Below are 19,999 nucleotides of genomic sequence, written 5' to 3' on the forward strand. Positions count from 1 at the left end.
ATCTGGTAACTAACCAAGAAGGTGGGATTCAACATTCCTTTCATAAGGATAGTATAATGCCTAACCTTTTCGTTCTCAAGATTAAATGTTTTTCTTGTTACTCATTACAATGGACGATATTGGATAGCCACTGAGCCTAATATTCATTTTGATATTTAACGTCAAGCACTGCATAATTATAATGGGCATCGTTGAGGCATCATTATAAGAGATAAAGTATGCAAGTTAATTATATTTATTGATTTATTTGTCTAGTAGCATTTTTGATATTGTTGGCTCTTGACATTGAGTGGCATGTCTGGCAGTTTTTTTTTTTCTCTCTCTCTCTCTTTTGTGAATGATTATATGAGGAGTTGATCAGAGTCAAACTACAACTACTGGACATTATTTTGATCTTTCATTAATACAGTAATAATCCTTTTTTGACTTAAGTTGTTAAAACTGCCCTGATTCATTCTGTTAAATCTATTCTTCTCAATCTTTCTTAACTCATTAAAACACGCTGGAACATTTTGACTTTTTTTAAGCTTTCTCCAGTCTGATACATCCTTTACGATAAGTTACTTTCTTTAGCATCATCAGTATCCATAACTTCAAATTAATTTCTTTTCCCAACTAATTCTACGTCATATTTCTTAGTGCTCACGATCCAACACAAATTGTTCACTTATCCAGAATTTCAGTCAGTATCGACGATGCTCTTTGATTGTATAGACGTTAGTTCAAATTCTGCCTAGGATGCGAGGAACTGTTATGAGGGTGCATTCAACTCAAGTTCAGTTACGTCTTATACCGAAGTGGCAAGAAACTGCGTTTTTCATCCCGAAAAGCAGACAAACCGACCAGAGATTAAACCTTTGTTAATTCGGCCGTAATTCCAACTAGAACACCGGATAATCTCAACCGCTGTCCAACAATTATTTTCCGTCTTTTTTAGATGGCCATTCACTGCACTCCTCATATCTTGAAAGTCCTCGAATCTCGCAATAAACGCAGTTAGCTCTTCCTTCAATATAATTCGACCTCGTTTCAAAATTATATTTATGTATTGATGTTATTAGACAGAAGCGGAGAGTTTTTACTTCCCACCGAGACCACAACTGACCATAACCTATTAAAACTTCACGACTTAGTTGCATCGAGGCTAGTGCAGTGATCCTAAGAATTCCGAATATCATTGACAACCAGTGACCTTTTTTGAGTGAATGCATTTACGAAAATTTCATACCTTAAATAATGTTTACCATTAGTTAAAAAACTCAAGGATGTTTTCCATTAGGAAGGAATAAACTTCGGATCTGGCCAAACTAAAGTGAAGTGTCTTACTTTTCAAAGTTTATGCGTATTTAAAAACCTTAGTATTTGTTAGTCACTAAGATAATTTAGTTACTAAATTACTTCATGAAAATAAACCTTACCTTAACTAGGGTTTATTTTCAAGAAGTAATTTAAATCCCTAATCTTCCTCGTCAAAAGCTATGTATTGTTATTCGACATTTATAACGTCGAGTTTTCTCTTTCAATCTATATTATTTCCTTCACGAACATTTTCTTATTATTATTATTACTTTATTCATGCAATTGAAGCACAAGCTAAAACAAGAGAGCATTCCCATCAGTTTTACTGCTGATGCAGTGCAATTCAGATTCACCCAAGAATATGGACTGTTGAAGTAGTTAAATAGCTTCTTTGAAATTGCATCAAATTCACCAATAACAACTGGGATGACTTTGGTCTGTTTAAGCACAACCGGTAAGTCTGTTTAAGACTTACCAACTTCGATTGGTAAGTCTCGATATTTTGGAATTTTTTCAAGTTCTTTGTTGTCGATGTTGTTATCACCGGTAATCCAAACTTGTCTATGTTCAATAATTGAAATGTCACGTCTATTGCAGTCCTGTTGTTGTTGTTGTTATTATTATTATTAATCGGCCTTCCAAGGAGTCATATGTCCATCTAGGATGGTAATGGCACAAACTCTACGAACTAGCCAAATTTATATTCATACGTGTAACTAAAACCAAAATGTATTCAATGTCGGTTTTTTTTTGTGAGGTGGAAACCGAACCAACCGGAGGAAACCAACCCTGCATCACAGTTTTTGACAGACCAATTCAATGATGGGATTAAAAATGAACACCAGGTGAGCTATATACTGGCTAATCACCCCTATCGTTCGTCAGGTTCAAGAACAATTATTTGCTTTACAAATCTAACTTCACAGAATGCCATTCCATTTCGACATCTAGGTCATTTCCCCTAAAACATGCCTAAAATCCAAAAGAGTGAGCATTTAGGTTAAATTTAATTTCGTATCATCATATTTTAGAAATGTTTCAATGAATGCTTTTATTCGAATTGTAATATGTAACTTACATTAATTTTTAATTAGTACAGTCTAGAAGGGATTTAGAGTTTGCCGTATTTCTGCGCCGAGGTTCTTGGAATTGCTATTTCTCTTGTGATGTTCCTTTTTTGTATGAGAGCACGGAGACAAGGACTTCCCAAGTTGAGTTTTGGTAGCTAAACTGCACACCACAGCATGTCATTCAAGAATTATGTCGCAGGTAGTCCAATGCAAAAAAGAAAAAAAAAATCACAAGTATTCGTGATGTACAGCTTTCCCAAGAAGAAAGTTTGAATATGAAATCTCTGTACACTCATATATTATATTAGAATGTGCATAAAAGCCAATGTATAATATTAAAGTTACTGACGATACACTGAATTCATTAGATCCTAAGTAGCAGGAAGTATTGAGGGAGAAGAAACGTTTCGTGTTATGTAGCTACATTACAGGCCAATGCTATATCCTCACGGCCTGTTTAGTAGAGTATTAAATAGTTTTATATTAAGAAGCTATCATTTCAGTATGCGAAAGGTATTCACTAGTATGTCTATCAGAGTTTGGTCAACAATAGACAGGAAAAGCGCACGCATAATAGAAACAATAATAAAACACGACAACCACAGACAATGAACTCTCGCTCGAATACTGAGTGAAATTGACTTTCTTTCAAGCGAAGAAAACCAAAGAATATTTTTTTATTATTTCGTGATCCATTAAACTAACGTATTTTGAAGGATCTCAGATCAAGAATAACTTATTCTTGACGGCTGAAAATTGTAACTAGTGAGAAACGTTATTGCGGAAATCAAATAAATATGGGAGAAAGCATATTAATTTTTATTGTTCTTGTTTTTAATCCTGTATTTGAAGGTTTGAAGGCATTCGATACTTGTTAATGTCTTGTTTTTTTTGAAATAGGTTCTAATAAAAGATGACCTAGAATCCGACAAGTACAAATTACATAAATTATTATTTACTATTCCTAAAAAACGAAGGAATGAATCTGATTAACACCATTGAATTTTAGAAAGGCATTATTACAATGATAAGCACTTATTAATAGGTAAAAGAACTTGTCAAGACCTGTTTTTGTGAAGTTTCCTAACAACTATACAGGTTCCCCTTCAAAAACAAAATAATTATGTATGGGTTCCATTTACAAGCCTTGTAAGGGAGCGTACAGCTGAAGCAGCGATTTTTTTTAATTTATTATTAATTTTTACATTTTCATCTAAAAAATGGGATAGACTCTACTCTAAATTATTAATATTAATAACTCATCATTTTTTATGAGTTATTAAGAATACTTAATCAGGGTTAATAACAATGCGTTAAACAACACGCAAGTTTGTATATGAGTGAATTATGAAAATATCAATATTTTAGAGTGCTTATACTATGTATCCGAACCACCTCACCTCTTGTTCACCTCTTTCATGCTATACAAGCATGCCCGTTAAGTATTGAGACAACAGTTATATATATATATATATATATATATATATATATATATATTTGGAATTGTGAATTACACAGATTCAAAATAAGCTCCCTCCAACTCCGCACAATGTTTACATCTGTCGTATTCGCAGGCGCAGTGGGTCTTGGAAGGGAACCTCCTTCGGTGTCTAGGTCCCATCACTTCCCTTTCAAGACACACTTCATCTTCGAGAAGAGGAAAAAGTCCGCGGGAGCCAAATCTAGCGAATAGGGGGAGATATTCAATCACACAGATCTACTTTGAACCCAGAATCTGTTTCACAGGCAGCGTGCAATGCACTGGCGTGTTGTTGATCAACAGAAACCAGTTGATTGCTGTGAAACAATTCTTTCCTAACATGTCGCATGCAGGCGTACAGACATTACCTTACTCCTAAATAATACTGACCGTTCACTGGGGTTCCCCAGGAACAAATTCGCGGTGGATAATTCCAGCAGCGTCGAAAAACAACAACAACAACAACAACAACAACAACAAAAAACAGTGATCATTGTCTTGACACGTGATTTTTGCAACCTGACTTACTTTGGCCTGGAAGACGTTCCACGCCATTCCAAAGTCGGGCGTTTAGTTTCCGGATCAAACTGAAAACACCAACTTTCGTCGCCGGTGACAATTCCCTGCAACACATCACGATCTTGATCAACTGCATGGATGAAAATTTGACAACATATAATCCGGTGCTCTCTCCGTATGTCAACGTGTCCGGCACAAATCTTGAACAAATCTTCCTCTTGCGCAGATCTCTTTCTAAGATTAATCTGCACGTTTCCTTACAACCTTACCGACACCAAGCTGTACATCGAGTAGCTTAGTGGTTATTCGCCTGTAATAGGCAACAATTTCACCACATTTTCATTTGTCAATGTGGTGAAACTGGCCGTCCACAGCGTGGTTCATCCTCCAGGGATTCCCTCTCCTCTTTAAACGTTGAAAACCAGAAGAACACCAGTGCAAACTTCAGTCTTCATTTCAGGCCTTGATACACTTCTGTAGCAATTTTTCCTTATTTACTGTAAATTTTCATCACAGCTCTTTGCTCCATGACGCAACTTCTGACACGCTCCACTCACACACTGTTACTTCAACGATTGTCACACGAAACTGCTGCGTCACCCAACTCGAAAGTTGCACCTGCGATTACAGCATACTCTAGCGGTCCAAACTATGAACACATTTGTTACTTTTATTCAAAGTGCCTGTAAAATAATCAATCTCATTACTTAATGGGCACACTCTTAGTTCCTTGGAACAGTCATATCAGTCATATATATATATATATATATATGCTTTCCTGTGGACTACTACTGCAAAATGTGTCCGATTCCTGGAACTCATGCGCATATACTCTAGTGGTTCTCTAACAAGAATGAGGTCTTCTTGAAGCGACGTTCATGTTTATGTCAGAATAAAACATCGTTGAATTAGAACTCACGTTTCATGTCTTGATCTTCACATACAAGAATGGAATGGACCCACCTATTCCAATTCCATAATTCAAATGTCTTTCATATCATGGTTCCAGCAAAACCAAAATCGTAGTGATAGACTTGGCGATGAAATTTTTTTTATCTCTTATTATTTCTTTTTGTGCTTTAAGTTCGGCCTTTCCTCTGAAGGATATGAATACCATAACTTGATGTTTCTTAAGTAGTTTCTTCTGGCATAGTTGGTACTTGTGTATGACTCCATCTTCACTATCATGAAAATGCAAGCAGATGATTGCATTTTCATGATAGTGAAAATGTAATCGATTAACTACTATCAACCACTATCAGTTGTTCTCGATCAACTACTATCAGTTGTAGTAGTTGCTCGAGACTGGCTTTGTGAAAATTAACAAACTATGTCACACATCTGAGAATATCTCGCTAAGTTAGGTAGGGTTTTTGGATTACTGTTAAGACTATCAGACAAATGTATTAGAAATGTTAATTTTGAGCATTCTGTGATCGTTGTCTTATGTGGAGAAAAAAAAAAAAACATGTAACTACCGTATGAGGCTGACTAACACTTGCTATCAGCTGAAAATCCCTTTTAGAGGTTCTTCGAGTCCTAGACGGGGATCATAACCCAGATCTTGCTAGCTAATGGATATCGTCGTTATAGAATGAGCTTCATAATCTTTCACTTCTCAAATTTGAGAATTAATTAGCCCTATTTTTACTCAGCTAACTTAAACTTGCACAACATCATTTCCATTTTTTTCAACCAAGACAGCGATGGTTGCTAGTTGCACTCCATGACTTCGACTATGTTCTCTTCTGCTTCACTTCTTTAGGCATCATTCATTTATTTTTGTCATTATCATCGTCATTGCCTGTGCAATGCCACAAGAAGTGTACAGGATACTATGATAGTCCTATTAAAATGTTTTAACGGATAATCTGTTACTATCAGATCTTACATTTCAGTTTTGTAAAGCACTGTTAATAGCATAAATCCACCCGAATTAAACTTTCCTCATTTTGATATCAAATACCTCTTTTGATAATATTTCCTCTTTCATTATGTTTGAGTGAGCACACTACCGTAATTAATAAGCATTTCTGAATATTAATCATATCACATCGATTTCCAATATCGTTCATATGATTCTTCCATTGATGCTATCCGTTTGTTCCTGATTTTCTTTAGAAATCTCATTCTATGGACACAAGTCTTTGATTAACTAGTAGTGTTGCTAGAGCTTTTACCGCCCATGGCGATCTCTGAGTTTGCCGCCCCTCTCAATACACACCAAAAATACTACAAAAAGTCTAAACGACGTATAGGGAAATAAATTAAAACACTATGTTTATTTTTGAAGTAAAACTTTAATTTCGACATTCTAAAATGTTATTTTTCTTCCTTTTCTGTTAGTAAAGTCGTCGATGACATTGGCGAAGTCTTTTTCATAGTAATGTAGGTAATTCTTAATCAATTTTAATTTAGAAAAACTCCTCTCACAACTAGCAACACTTACAGCAATTGCGAGGAAAATTCGCAGTAGTATTACAATCTTTGGAAATGAGTTCTCGAGACTGTATTTTAGAATTAACTGCAAAGGTTCAAAAAGTTTCAAAGTACCGCTCGGGCCGGACCCCCCCCCAAGCTACGCCTTTGTAATCAACTGTTTTATCTCTGGCCGACCTCTTAGATTCGTAGGATAAGACTTAACATAGGATTAAAACCGATCTTTATCGCTAGTTTAATATAAATTTATTTAACCTGTTCACAGCATTATTCCTTCTATGACCTATTTCTATATTTAATTTGTCATCTTCACTAATGTTTAAATATTTAAAATGTTCCGTTGTCCTATAGCTTCACCATCAAATATGCTCTTTTGTGTGTGTTTTCCAGCCTGTCTTTTTATTCCTGATTTTCATATCAAATTTATCACAGTAATTATTCAGTTTCAACAGTCGCCAAAACTTTAGCGGGTTTACTTAAGAGTATATCATCATCTGCAAAAATGAAGTAGCTGTTTACTGTTTCCAATATTAGGCACAGAGTCTCGTAGCTCAGTCGGTATCGACGACGCCCTTTGATCAGAAAGACCTCAGTTTGAATACCATCGAGGACGCAAAGAACCTTTATCAGGGCTTTTCAATGGAAGGTGAGTTAGCCCTATAGAGGTGGAATGTGATATGAAAAAATCAGGTTTTTCGCCACACAAAACAGGAAAACCGGCCAGAAAAACTTATGAAAATTACAGACATAGCATATAGTATTAACGTCTTATTATGTGCAGTAATCAGGTTTCAAGATGCCATACTTGGCCTGCGATAAGTCAGCGAGCCTAACAGGAAAAAAAGGAAGAAGAGATATAACACGACATTTTTTCACAAATATCATCTACATAGACGACGAATAACAGTAAACACAGCGTGCGCGCCCTTGTCTGAGTTTAGTTTACATTTTCCAGTAGCGTTTTCGATTCTAACAGCAGACTTAGAACTCACAGTAGCGAACAAATTAATCCGAACAAGCAGAATTTTCGTCAAGTCTTTGGTTTTGGTTTCAGTTCACAATAGTTTTAATTTCGGTTTATTATTTTCAGTTTTCGTTTTAATTCCCTATTTTGGTTGAGTGCTGCGTGTTTTAACTCTCTACGATGTTTATTAACACTCTTTCTGAGCACGTGTCCATGACTCAAAGATAAATTGCCAATGAGTGTGGTGTTGGTTTGGATACTGGTAATGCGATTTTAAAGATATTTAGAGAGACAGGTATCTTTTCTCCTGACAGAAAAGGAAAATAGGGACAAAAAATGAAACTACACTTACTCAAGATCGTTTACTAGAGGAAAAGCAAAATGAATCCAAGATTGTCCGTTGTAGACTGAAATAGAGACTTGACAACTAGTGGGATTAATGTGTCTGACATGACAGTCCGTCGAAGATTGTTGGAAGCAGGGACTGCCCACAGACCAAAAACAACTGTTGACGAAGGCCATGCAGAAAAAGTGGCTCTGGTAGGCAAATATTGGACTACTGAACATATTCTCAAATGAGAGCCATTTCTTTGTTCAAGAAGAGTGAGTACCCTATGTTCGCAAATCAGCAGCCGAGAAGACTTCTCCCGCCCACCTCCAACAAGCTCCTAAATACCCAGTTAAAAAGATTCTGGAGTTGGTTTACACACGATGGTCCAGAATCACTTGTGCCTGTTCATAGTATAATGAAAAGTGGCCAATACATAAAACTATTGGAGAAAAGAGGCGGTCCCACAAATCCAGAAAGACGAACAACTCATCTTCCAACAGGATCTCGCTCCATGCCACACTTTAAAAAAAAAAAATAAATAAGTGAAAGAGCTCCTCAAAAACATCCAATTGCTTCAGTGGCCGGATAACTCTCCTGATATTAACCCAATAGAAAATTTGTTGGCCATAGTGAAAAAGAAACTTGGTAAACAAAGGATAACTTAGAATCCATTATAAAAGTATGGTTTTGAGAATGGAGAAATAAGAAAAATGTGTTCTACGTTGGTAGAGTCTATGCCTAAGCGAATTAATGAACTTATTAGGAACAGAGGGGCACATATAAATTAATAGGTAAAGTTGGAGTTTAAATGTTTACTTATTTTCTAGAAATTAAAATTTTCATTAAAATGTGAGTGTTCGGATTAAAATGTTCGCTACTGTAAAGTATAGGCTATATAGTGCTCTGTATAATTATAATATCCCGTTTTCATCATATAATTGTAGGATTTACAGTTATATTCTTGATCTACAAAATATAACTGTTTTTCATTTTATAGAAGGGGGGGGGGGGCTGTACTCCAACCATCTGGAATGCGACCAGGCCTTCAGAATTATGCAGCGTAGCTAATGTAATGTCTTTAAACCTTCATATTTAAGCATGTCTGATCAAATATACCCGTTCCACATTTCGGAATTCCAATGGGTTTTTTTCCCTACATAAAGAATCTATTTGTTGTCCTGATTACATTCCTGCTGAATATTTTCTGACACAGTTCGTTTGGTGTTTATTTCATTTAACATCGTTTTAGAGTAATGACCCCCATACATCTAGAATATCCTAAACTTTTTTATCGCCATTATCATCTCTTCCTTTAGCAGTGCAATATTTTTTCCATTTTTGTGTTTTTTTCAATAATCCTCAACTTTTACGCATGACTTAGGCACACTGATTTACTTCCCAGTTTTCTATATTCCATAATTTCTTATTTTTACGAACTTCCTCTTCAACTTTTTTTTTGAGTCTAACACAAACGTCACCTAATCTTTCAAGCAGTGCTGAGACAGCAACGTTTTCTTCATATTTTGTCACAAGATACGATTCTTATTATTATTATCTTTTTTTTTTTTGAATAACATTTATATTTTAGTCAAAGTTCCTGTCTGAAATGAAATGGTTCGAATTTAATTGTTTTAAAACGTTTATGTTCTTCTTTTTCTTCCTTTTCAATGATACCCATTTTTATTCTGTTCAAAACTAGATCATGATCACTTTCCATTTCCGATCATGAATCACGAATCCTTCTGAAGTTGCTACTATCAAAAATAGCATTCTAAATTTTCCAGTTTCACGTATGTTTCCCTCCATGTGGCTTTATGCGCATCGTTATGCTAGAATAGTGTCGATAATATCTGATCTATGTCCCGAGTAGAAATCTAGCAGCTATGTGTCATTATTTTTAGGATTCTTTTTTTTCAGATTTTCTCAAATATTTTTGTAGATTTCCGATTCATTTCATACTCCTCTATTCAGATCTCCAATAAGAACCAGTTTTTCCTCTTTCTGTATGCTTGGCGTCCTTTCTAGAAGGTTGGCTTTTGTATATTATTGCTTTTTTTATTTATTTGTTTTACTTCTGTATTATTTCTTTATCTAAAGGTTGCCATTTCTTTTATTTATTTTATATTAGTCCCACCCATAAAAAGATGGACTAGTATATTACTATAGTGAGTGGGTCAAAGACTGGATAAACCGGAAGCCTTGCTTTTAGAGACCGAACGTTTTTTTTCTTCTTATTTTTTTTTGAACCACAAAAAACTGAGTGGAGTCACACTGGGAGCTTGAAATCATCTATACTTCCGACTCACGATTTCGTATTGCTTGAAAGTGTTTCAATGGCTTCTGACAGTTGGTGCTAAAATATTCGGGATCATAATAAAACTTAATGTGAACATAAATTTTAGTATCTTCGCATAGTCTCCCGATTTGGGTTGGAGATGATGTCATTTAGTCATAAATCACAACACATCTGAACTAACAATGCTTGACTTTTGTTAAATGCTCAAATTTTTGTTAAATTTGTTAAATGCTCAAATCTGCTGAATACAGCTTCACAAATGAGATGAAAGCATAATTCAGCAGATTTGAGCATTTAACAAAATGTTCAAATCTGTAAGTCACATAAAAAGAATTCAAAGAATAAATTTATTTGCATTCAAGAAATCTAATTATTAAGTTATCGTTATTAATTATATCTTGACAATGACCCACTCTTTCTATGCCTTGATTTAATTCATTAGAGATAAAACAACTAAAAACTAAAGTAATTTGAAAAAAACTTGTAAATATACTTAATTAATGACAGGAGACTGGATTTTCTCCTTTTCAACTTTATTTATTGATTTTATTTGAGTATCGAAAGTCTTAAAACTAGAACTCGAAATAGAACAAATGTCGCTGCAGTTCTTAAAAACGAATACACTCCTTTCAAATTAATATAAAATGAATAAGATAATTCTTAACTAATTTTAAAGAAAAGAAGGACTTACACTCCTTTCAAAAATGTTTAGGTTTAAGTTCCGGGTGTGAAGTTTGATACAGCTGTATAAGCATGAAAAAAAACGCAGACATCTTCTTACTAAAGGATGAAGATTTCTGCTAATTTTACGTTTAAGTTTTTAATTTTCCGGTGAATTTTCAGCTATGATAGCTTAATATATAATACATTAACCCAGACATAAAAAAGATGCAATCATTATGTGTAGCTACTTTCATTTCATTTGCTAACCATCTAAGTGGAGACGATGGGCCTGCCATTTTATATCGCTAGTGTTTCGCTTTTCATAAACCCCTAACCAAGGCAGATTGGGACTTATCACACATTCTGAAAATAAACAGTTCTGAAAGTAAACTACCGCTATCTCAAATATCAAAGAACCTATTCCCCCCCCCCCCCCCCACTTTAAAACAAACTAAGGAGCAATGCTATGCAAGCTCCTCCAGTACACGGCGTTACATCTATTTGTTTGTAACAAATGCAGGATTCGAATTCGTATTCTTTTGCGGTAATAACAGGTAGTGGCTTTTATCGAGGCTATTTTAAGGTGTAAAACTAAATATTACTAAGAGAGCATAACCGCATTATAACTTGATTCATTTAATATTCGATCGTTATCAAGTTAAAGGAAAATTTTAGTTGGATTCTTTAGATTAAAGTTATCGTCGTAGCAGCTAAAACTATGAGAAGTCAAACTGCCTGTCATTTGCGTGTGTCCTTAGATTGTTTTATTTCTTTAGGAAGAAATCTTTGTTTCTGAAAGGAGAAAACTCTCCACTTCCTCTTCGTACAAAATGTTTCTTGCGTCCTTGTAATGATTCTGACTCAGATCTTTCTAACCCAAATAAGTGAATCACATGCGAAAGGAACGACTAAGTGACTGATATTGTGTGACGTAGAATTCTCATCTTAGTGATAATGTAAAATTATTGCGATGCTCTGTTTCAATTGGTGCGGTATTATCTTCATGTTTTTTTGTTTGTGTTTTACTCACCTGTCAGAAAAGAAAAATGATTCGCGTGGATGTTGAAAGTAATCTAGACAGACAATATTGATAAGACTAGATTATTAGCCTTGAAGAGAACTCTTTAGAAATCCTTTTAATGCATGAAAAGGTTTCACTTTTGTTTTCTTCTTAGCTAGAGTCATGCATAATTAACCTGCTACTAGCGCAATCAATTTCCCTTGATATCTTCATTAATAGCAAAATTATTTAGTCCACGGTCTACTAATCACCACATATACTAAGCATTGTGCAAGAACACTTATCACTGTCATATGATGAAAAGTTGTCACACGTAAATTGCTGTTCGTTGCTATCGCCAAACAATAGACTATACTTCATCGTTTCTTCCACATGAATACTTTTTTTTTTTTTTTAATTTTGGGATAGTCCTACCCATGAAAAGTGAGAAAGCTTATGCATTCGTTCCAAGGGGAAGTACAAGTTTGATGTAACAGAAACCATATTTTGGAGATCAGTATGGTCTCTTTTGGGCCACTCCCACATTGAGCAATAAATTCATCAGCATCTGATGATTTTTACAAATATCCAATTCGTACTTTGATAGCAGCAAAGCAAAGACTCAATTGCATGACATTATGTTACAAACATTATATTACACACAGCTCGGATTCAAACATTAATATCTTAATAGAAGATATCAAGAGATGCTGAATGAGCGAATAGCAGGTTAAGTGTGACAATTGTTAATACCATTTTAATGCTTTTTCATGCAATTAGAAGGACTTTTTAAGAGGCTCTCGCCAAGGCCTTAGAAAAAGCTTCGTATTGTTTATTCAAATTACTGTCAATGTCATAAGAATCATTTCAAATAGCTTTTTTTTTTTGCATTTAGCTATCCGTCCGTAAACCTATTATGAAAGTAATTCCAAAAATTAAAAAAAATAACTCATCAAAATAAATCAGCAATTTGATTGGAGAATAATTGGAGAAATCTAAAGTAGATTTCTCCCCACTATATCTCCAGATATCAAAATCATGACGAGATAAACTGCGCATGATCTTAGAAGAGCTCACCTATTGTTATTACGTTACTTGTTTGAGATCAAACCAGTTTGGGTAACTATTACACTTAGTATGTGATGAAACTAAGCGCGTCACCCATAAACACATTTCGTCAATGTCATAGTGGTTTTATTTATTTATTTTTAATAAAGTATACGGTGTTGGAGGTCACTTGCCACAATTTATATAGAAAATATACAGGAAAACTCGATATAAGGAAGCTCCGCGAAAATGTTTTAACAGCTTATTGTAATCACGCACGCACACACATACATAAGAAAAGAAAAGAAAAAAAAAACTGAAATTTATATTTATATTTAAAAAGTTTCTAAGAGAAATAGAAAGAAAGAGAGAGAGAACAATGAATGCAAAACTGCTTCATCTAAGTTATATTAAAAAAGCTTGCGTACGAGGTCACCCAACTGTGGTGTGAATGCATTTTTCCATTGCAGATTAATGTTTTGATTTTTAATTATTATTATTATTTTGTGACACCTCCAAGGAGTCCAAAGACTCATCGAGGGAGGGCACCTACTCTACAACTTTCCGTCTTCTTCATTTACACCAACGCCATCTACTGCTGATCACCACTACCACTAGTATTTTTTGTCTGTAAATTGCAGAAACCCGAGTTTCCGGGAGAAAAAATCTTGCTACCTCCGTATGAGATCAGCTAACTCATCTTCAAGTGAAAAATTCCATATATTTTTATGTTTTATTTTTAAATTGTTATGTAAAAGATTTGACAGTCATCTATACCATACAAAGTTTTACTTATAATCCCATTACTAATTTTTAAACAACAATTTAGTCGTATAGACGATCCTGATTTTTTTTGGAGCAGCTATGGTTTCGAATCCGTTTCCGAAATGATGGGATTATCGAATACAGCAGTCTTCATATTTTTAACTACTGTTACAATTAAGCACATAGAAGTTTTGTTCACAATTCTGTAAGTTGTCTATGTGTTAATCTTTTCAATGTAACCATTAATACGCGTTAGAAAACATTTTGCAGTTAGAGGAAGAAAAAAACTTTTATTTCAAATCGTTAATGTTTGTACATGCACAACTTTTCAATGCTGCTATACGACTAGATGACTTGACAGTCATTTTAGATACATTACTATAATCATCCTGCAGTGCAAGTACCTAAAACGTCTTATATATATTTCAAGATTCGGGTATTATCATCTTTAATTTTGGTAGTAGTTCTAGTGCTGCAGTCGTGCGACTTTTCCAGACAGGGTCTGTCTGGACAGAAAGATCCTTGAAAGGAATGCATAATTCCTTTCGTATTGTGTTGACAAAGTCTGATGTTTAATTCACAGTATCACTTACTTCATTATAAAGGCACCCAACTGAGATCGTTTTGATTCTTAAAATCTTTGCCGTCCCATTAACAAGAACGTATTTCGTGACTCACCTTTCATTTGCGGAATTTTCTTCTTTCTTCTATCTACGCACTTTTCACAAGCAGTTTCAACACAGGCGAAACGGCTTGGACAGGGTCGTCTCTACTTCTCGTGGCACCCAAGGACAAATAGTGGAGGCGTTTGAACTATGAAGAATCCAGACTTTCGTTCAGTAACGGTTCGGTTAATAAAAGGGTCAGACAAGAGGACACTGTAAGTGTTTGACAGGCCTTTAAAGTCATAACGTTCTTCAAGGAATTGTTTTTTTTTACTTACTTTGAGACTCGATAAACATTGTTCAAAGTACAGATGCGTTTTATATGCAGTTCGGTCTCGATTACAGCAGGTAATCAGTTTTTATTAAAGTTAATTCGGACTTCAAACCATTGATGACAGTTTAGTATTCGGTACTACCTATGTTCCTATATTACAAAGGCAATTTTCCAAATTTGATTTAATGATTACATAAGTTCAGATGTAGAACATATTTTGTAATATGCTTTTCCAGTGACACAAGTAATGCAAGAAATCAACATAAAAAATAAATTAAACATCCATTTACCTTATAGAGCTAATTCATTTCCGAATTTCTACCTGTATGTTTTAACAGTCATTCATCAAATGCTAGATCTGTTTTTCTTATGAATGATTCTTTAATGCCCGTATTATCATGTATCGAAACAGCTGCTGCTGTTTCAGATATGTGTTAATGATAGCTCATCGCTTTAATGGAGTGTGAGAAACTAAATGTAGGTTTGTGTGTGTGTTTATATAAGCTGTCATCAAACAAATAATCTTTCATTCTAATTCATTTTATCTCTTATTTAAGATTTCTACAATCTTAAAACATGAGTTGTCAGATATTACTTGGATATTTTTTCCGTCGCAGTTTTAAACTTAGGATCATCGATTAGTTTTCTTAGTGGTTTATATCAGGGTGAGGAAAGCATTATTGTATTCCGGATTCTCGATAGCTGGAAATAATTAAAACTTGAGATCAATATTATATTTCAACACACACACACAGTTCATTTCCTGTTATTAAATATAAGGGAAAAAACTTCAAAATAACATTAACCGGTATTCAACTTGCATTGTAAATTTAAACTTTAAATTTAAACATTAAAAATTAATTAATTAAGAAAAAAAAAAACAACCTTTCAATTTTTTTTTTCCAGAAGAGGAAGCCACAAATGTCAAATTTACAGTTGCTATTTATGGAAATTTTCGAAGATCTTGATCGATTCGCCGTTACTAGAACTACTTTTGTATGAAGTTTATTTTCGCAAATGTTAATGCACATTTATACAATGACAATAATAAATACAACTGTATTTATCATTGTCATTATCAGTTCGGGAAAAATGTGCAGGTTATTTATTCCCTCCTCTTTCTCCCCATCCCTCATCCCTTTTGGGGGGGGGGGGTTGAGTCCACCTGATGTGGGATTAAGTATATGTATCTTATGACTAAGTCCGTGTATGTTCACGGTGCCGGTTTGCCTGTTCTGAGGGACGAAAAACCTCAGTTTCCAGGTGAAAAAAACCCTCTAGCTCCGTATGAGACCAGCTAACTCACCTTTAGTAGAAAGAAACCGGATAAAGGTTTTCCTCAGGTCATGGACGGGATTCGATCCCTTTGTCTATACCGACTGAACTACAGAGGCTTAGTGCTCAGGTTAACATCACAGATACGCAACCGCTCCATATTCATTCATCAACTGCATGAAGAAAGATGACGCGTTGGTTAAATGGCTTACTTCATTATTGTGCGACCAAACTTTTTAAATGTTATATATCAAAATAAAGAAACTTGCAACAGTGTAAGGCTAAAATTATTACTTTACATATTATGGAATTAGAGATCGTCAGCAGTCCTCCTGAAAAAAATCCTTTAACATCCTAAATGGAGACTGCAATCCGCCGTTTGGAGACGTCTGCTGGTTACCATCAAAAGAAAGTGCAACAATCTAAAGATACTTTTGATTATATCAAAACAGAATTCAAATACATCTCAGTCAGATAGAATTCTAATTTGTATTCATTCACAATGGACTCTTTGCTAATGATTACAAATACACGAATGAATACACTTCTTGTAGATTAGATATATTGTTTTCATGGTGTTCTTAGTGTTTCGATGTCTGTGTAATATATATGTGAAATTTCCATTTTTGAAATAATATGAGCTTTTCAGATCAAACAGGCGCGTTTACATTATCCAAATATTAAGCTTTGTGAATAATAGTCCTTATTGCAAGACAACTCTGAGATGTCTGGTCAATGCCAGTTATCATCATCACGACTCAATAGAAACGTTCAGATCCAGTTAAGTGGCTGAAACAATTGACCTTGTCAGTGATAAATCTGTTGGGAACAGCCTATCACAAAACTGGAAGAGAAGACGTTCAAAGAAGCAGAGAAAGACGAAAATCTGGAATCTGAACATTTAGAATTCTCGAAATAGAAGAAGATAAGAAATATTTATTTTAAAATCCGATTTTGGTATGCATTGAAAAAGTTGATGCCTTTTAAATCACCAGCTTAAAAGCACGGTGCTGGATGAAGACTAAAGGAATAAGACTCGAAACGAAGCCTCCACCCCTTAACTGTCCAATAGAAATGAAAGTTAACACTTTCAACATATTGGAGGATCTTACCTTGTCTCGGAATTCTCCAAAAAAAGAAATAATTAAAAAAAAAAAGAGCAGGCTGTGATCTAATGTTAAAACTTCTTTTTATGAGTGGTATTAGTTCTGAAGACTGCTGAATAGCGTTAAGAAATAATGCAAAAGAGAGACTATAAGAAATATTAATTTTGAGATAATTATCAAAATTCAGAATAATGAAAATATGAATAGAACGAAATTAACATAAGAACATAATAAACATAATAAAATTAACATAATAACATAAGATGAAATAATTTTATAATCAGTTAAACCTGGTCGACTCTTTTTCGAAATTAAAAAAAAATCATTACTAAACAATGAGATTTAAATCACCTGAAAATAAATAATATGTACTTCGAGACCAGTCTCGAAGTCCATTTAATGATGATATAAAAAATGCAGATTATAGAGTCCTACTGTAAGTAGATATATCAGCAGAGATTACTAATAATGCAAAATAGCGCTAATAAGAAACTGATAAATAGTTAACTAACTAATAAAGATAACCTCTATTGCATCATCGCAATAGAGATTATACCTTTGTTGCGTAAGATTATTACTATTAAATTAAGTTAAAAATAATTAATAATACTATAAAAATAATAAATTATTTAATTAAGTTAAAAGTAATGATACAGAAGATAATTTAGTGCTTAACAATATTGTAAAGTCTCGAGACCAAATATTAAAATGAAAAGTCATGACACCCCTTAGCTTTATTGTCTGAGTTTTATTGTTAAATAAATAGCTTTATTACCAGTATTTCTGGGAACAGTCTGGGCAAGTGCATTACTTTTTTGTTTGAGTCATTATTTCGTTGTACATGAACGCATCTTTATCATAAACATCATAAACACCAATAACTTGAGTCAGCTGTTCCCAAAGCAGAAAATTCTACAATGAATGTTCTGCCGTTACTAATTCTCGTATTGAATTCTAGTTGTGTTCTAGTTAACTTCGAAGCGAAGAAGTTGAACTGCATATTTTAGGGATTAGCGCTTACAGGCCATTGCCTTAACACTGTAAAGTACAAAATAATTTCTCATTGTAAAACAAATAATTAAGTAAATCCAAAACACGCCCATGAATTTAGAAGTATTACATAATTTCATAAGACAGACGAAAAATGGGGAGGAGAGTGGATTCTTATCTAGTTAGAATGTTGAAGATATTCGTGAACTTAAAATGAACAACTGAACATAACGTGAACTGAAACTTTACGAAGAAATATATAGAGAGAAGAATAAACAAAAAGGGAATGCCTTCGTATTTTCTCTGTTAGATACCTGACATGAAGAGTGTGTTATCCCGTAGAGAAGTAAATAAATAATCGATGTGTCATTCCATTGACAGGCCTGAATATGTATGCCACCTTGAAAATGGCATTGCGATAAGTAAAACAGGGCAAGTGGAACTGTGGGCTTTTAATTCTGATAACTAAATACCTTGAAGCATTTGGCTCCGTTTTGGTGAATATAGGACAGCAGTAATGAATCAACTAAAAGCTTAAACATTGGAGATAAAAACATCTTTATTATTGTTGTTGTTTTACTACCAACTGGGCGGAATATGTGTATGAAAATATTTAAGAAGGATTTTCTCTAAATGATTACGAATGACACTCGGCACACTGAGGTAATTCATCGAATGCCAGCTATATACTGATATTTTAAGAAATATGACTATGTATAAGACAGCCACCTTCAAACGAAATCCTTATGATCTACCATAAGGATATGGATTTGTATATCTCAACAGAATACATTAGTTGTTATTTTACCCATCGTCCACTTTTCAATGTGTATAAAGTTGTTAGAAGCCCTGCTCAACTAGGACCAATTTTTTTCTCGTTCTAAGCGAAGAATTCAACACTTGTTAGTTTGCTAATATTACCAAAGGGATAATCATTATGAAGTCGAATATTCTATGATGTAATCTTTTACGTATTCATAACCAGTAATGGCAAGCGAATAATGTAAAATGGACAATAATGTGTGTTCTTCTTGGGTAATTATTCTGATTTGCTACCTGTCTAGTTGCTTCCTCCTACAGTTGCGATGGCTGGCATATGAACGCCTGAATAGGCTGATTATTACAACCATATCCAATTTCCCACTGGATAACAACATCCTTAAGGATTCGGTCAATATCTTGGACATTCACTGAGGGGTTCGCTTTAAAAAGGACAGCTAGTCCAGATTTTTTATCGCAATTTATAGGAAGGAAGACACTGGACAGGCGCACACATACATACACACACCCTCGAACGTAATAGGCAAACGGAACTTACCTGAGCGACCCAGCCAGATGACACAGAATACGAAAACCCCACTCCACGTTCGTTTCATACTAACATATAAAGTTGCCGTAGCTTCCTTCACCCATTAGCTCGCTGGACGGGACTTGTGGTTCAGAAGAAAGCTGAACAAACTAAAGACGGATACAGTTTGGTCCGTTTCATAGTTCGCACATACACACTGGAAGCTCGGAAAGGCTTACAAAACACGGCACTGGCGTCGGCCCACACACAACGGGATCTCTCTCTCTGTCGCAGGCCTACTGCGGGACTGTTTCACTCCGAGGTCAACCGAAATACTTGCTAAGCCTGTTTCCATGGCCCCGGGGAGTGTACAGCGGTTGCATTCTTAGTGAACCTCTCAAATACTCGCACAACAATTGAGGACAGAAGAATTAGTATGACACGGCTTGCGCGCGCATGTTTTCTGCCTCATGTTTGGGTAAATATATTTCAGTCACAATACGATTTTTATTTAGGTATCACCCTAAG

At 34.6% G+C, this 19,999-nt stretch overlaps 1 protein-coding gene across 1 annotated transcript in view; it reads right to left on the bottom strand.

Moving 5' to 3' along the window:
- The window catches only part of LOC150105821 (uncharacterized), a 104,281-nt gene extending 84,694 nt beyond the window's left edge, over positions 1-19,587 (bottom strand). The window contains exon 1 of the mRNA XM_090394570.1: positions 19,502-19,587. Coding sequence (XP_090250696.1) covers positions 19,502-19,559 — 58 coding nt within the window. The 5' untranslated portion in view covers positions 19,560-19,587. The remainder of the gene's footprint in view (positions 1-19,501) is intronic.
- Positions 19,588-19,999: the final 412 nt, after the last annotated feature.

The sequence above is a fragment of the Typopeltis vanoorti genome, chromosome 6, assembly GCF_054136105.1.
Source record: "Typopeltis vanoorti isolate ZY-2024b chromosome 6, IOZ_Tvanoo_1.0, whole genome shotgun sequence".
In the NCBI taxonomy this organism is placed as follows: domain Eukaryota; kingdom Metazoa; phylum Arthropoda; class Arachnida; order Uropygi; family Thelyphonidae; genus Typopeltis; species Typopeltis vanoorti.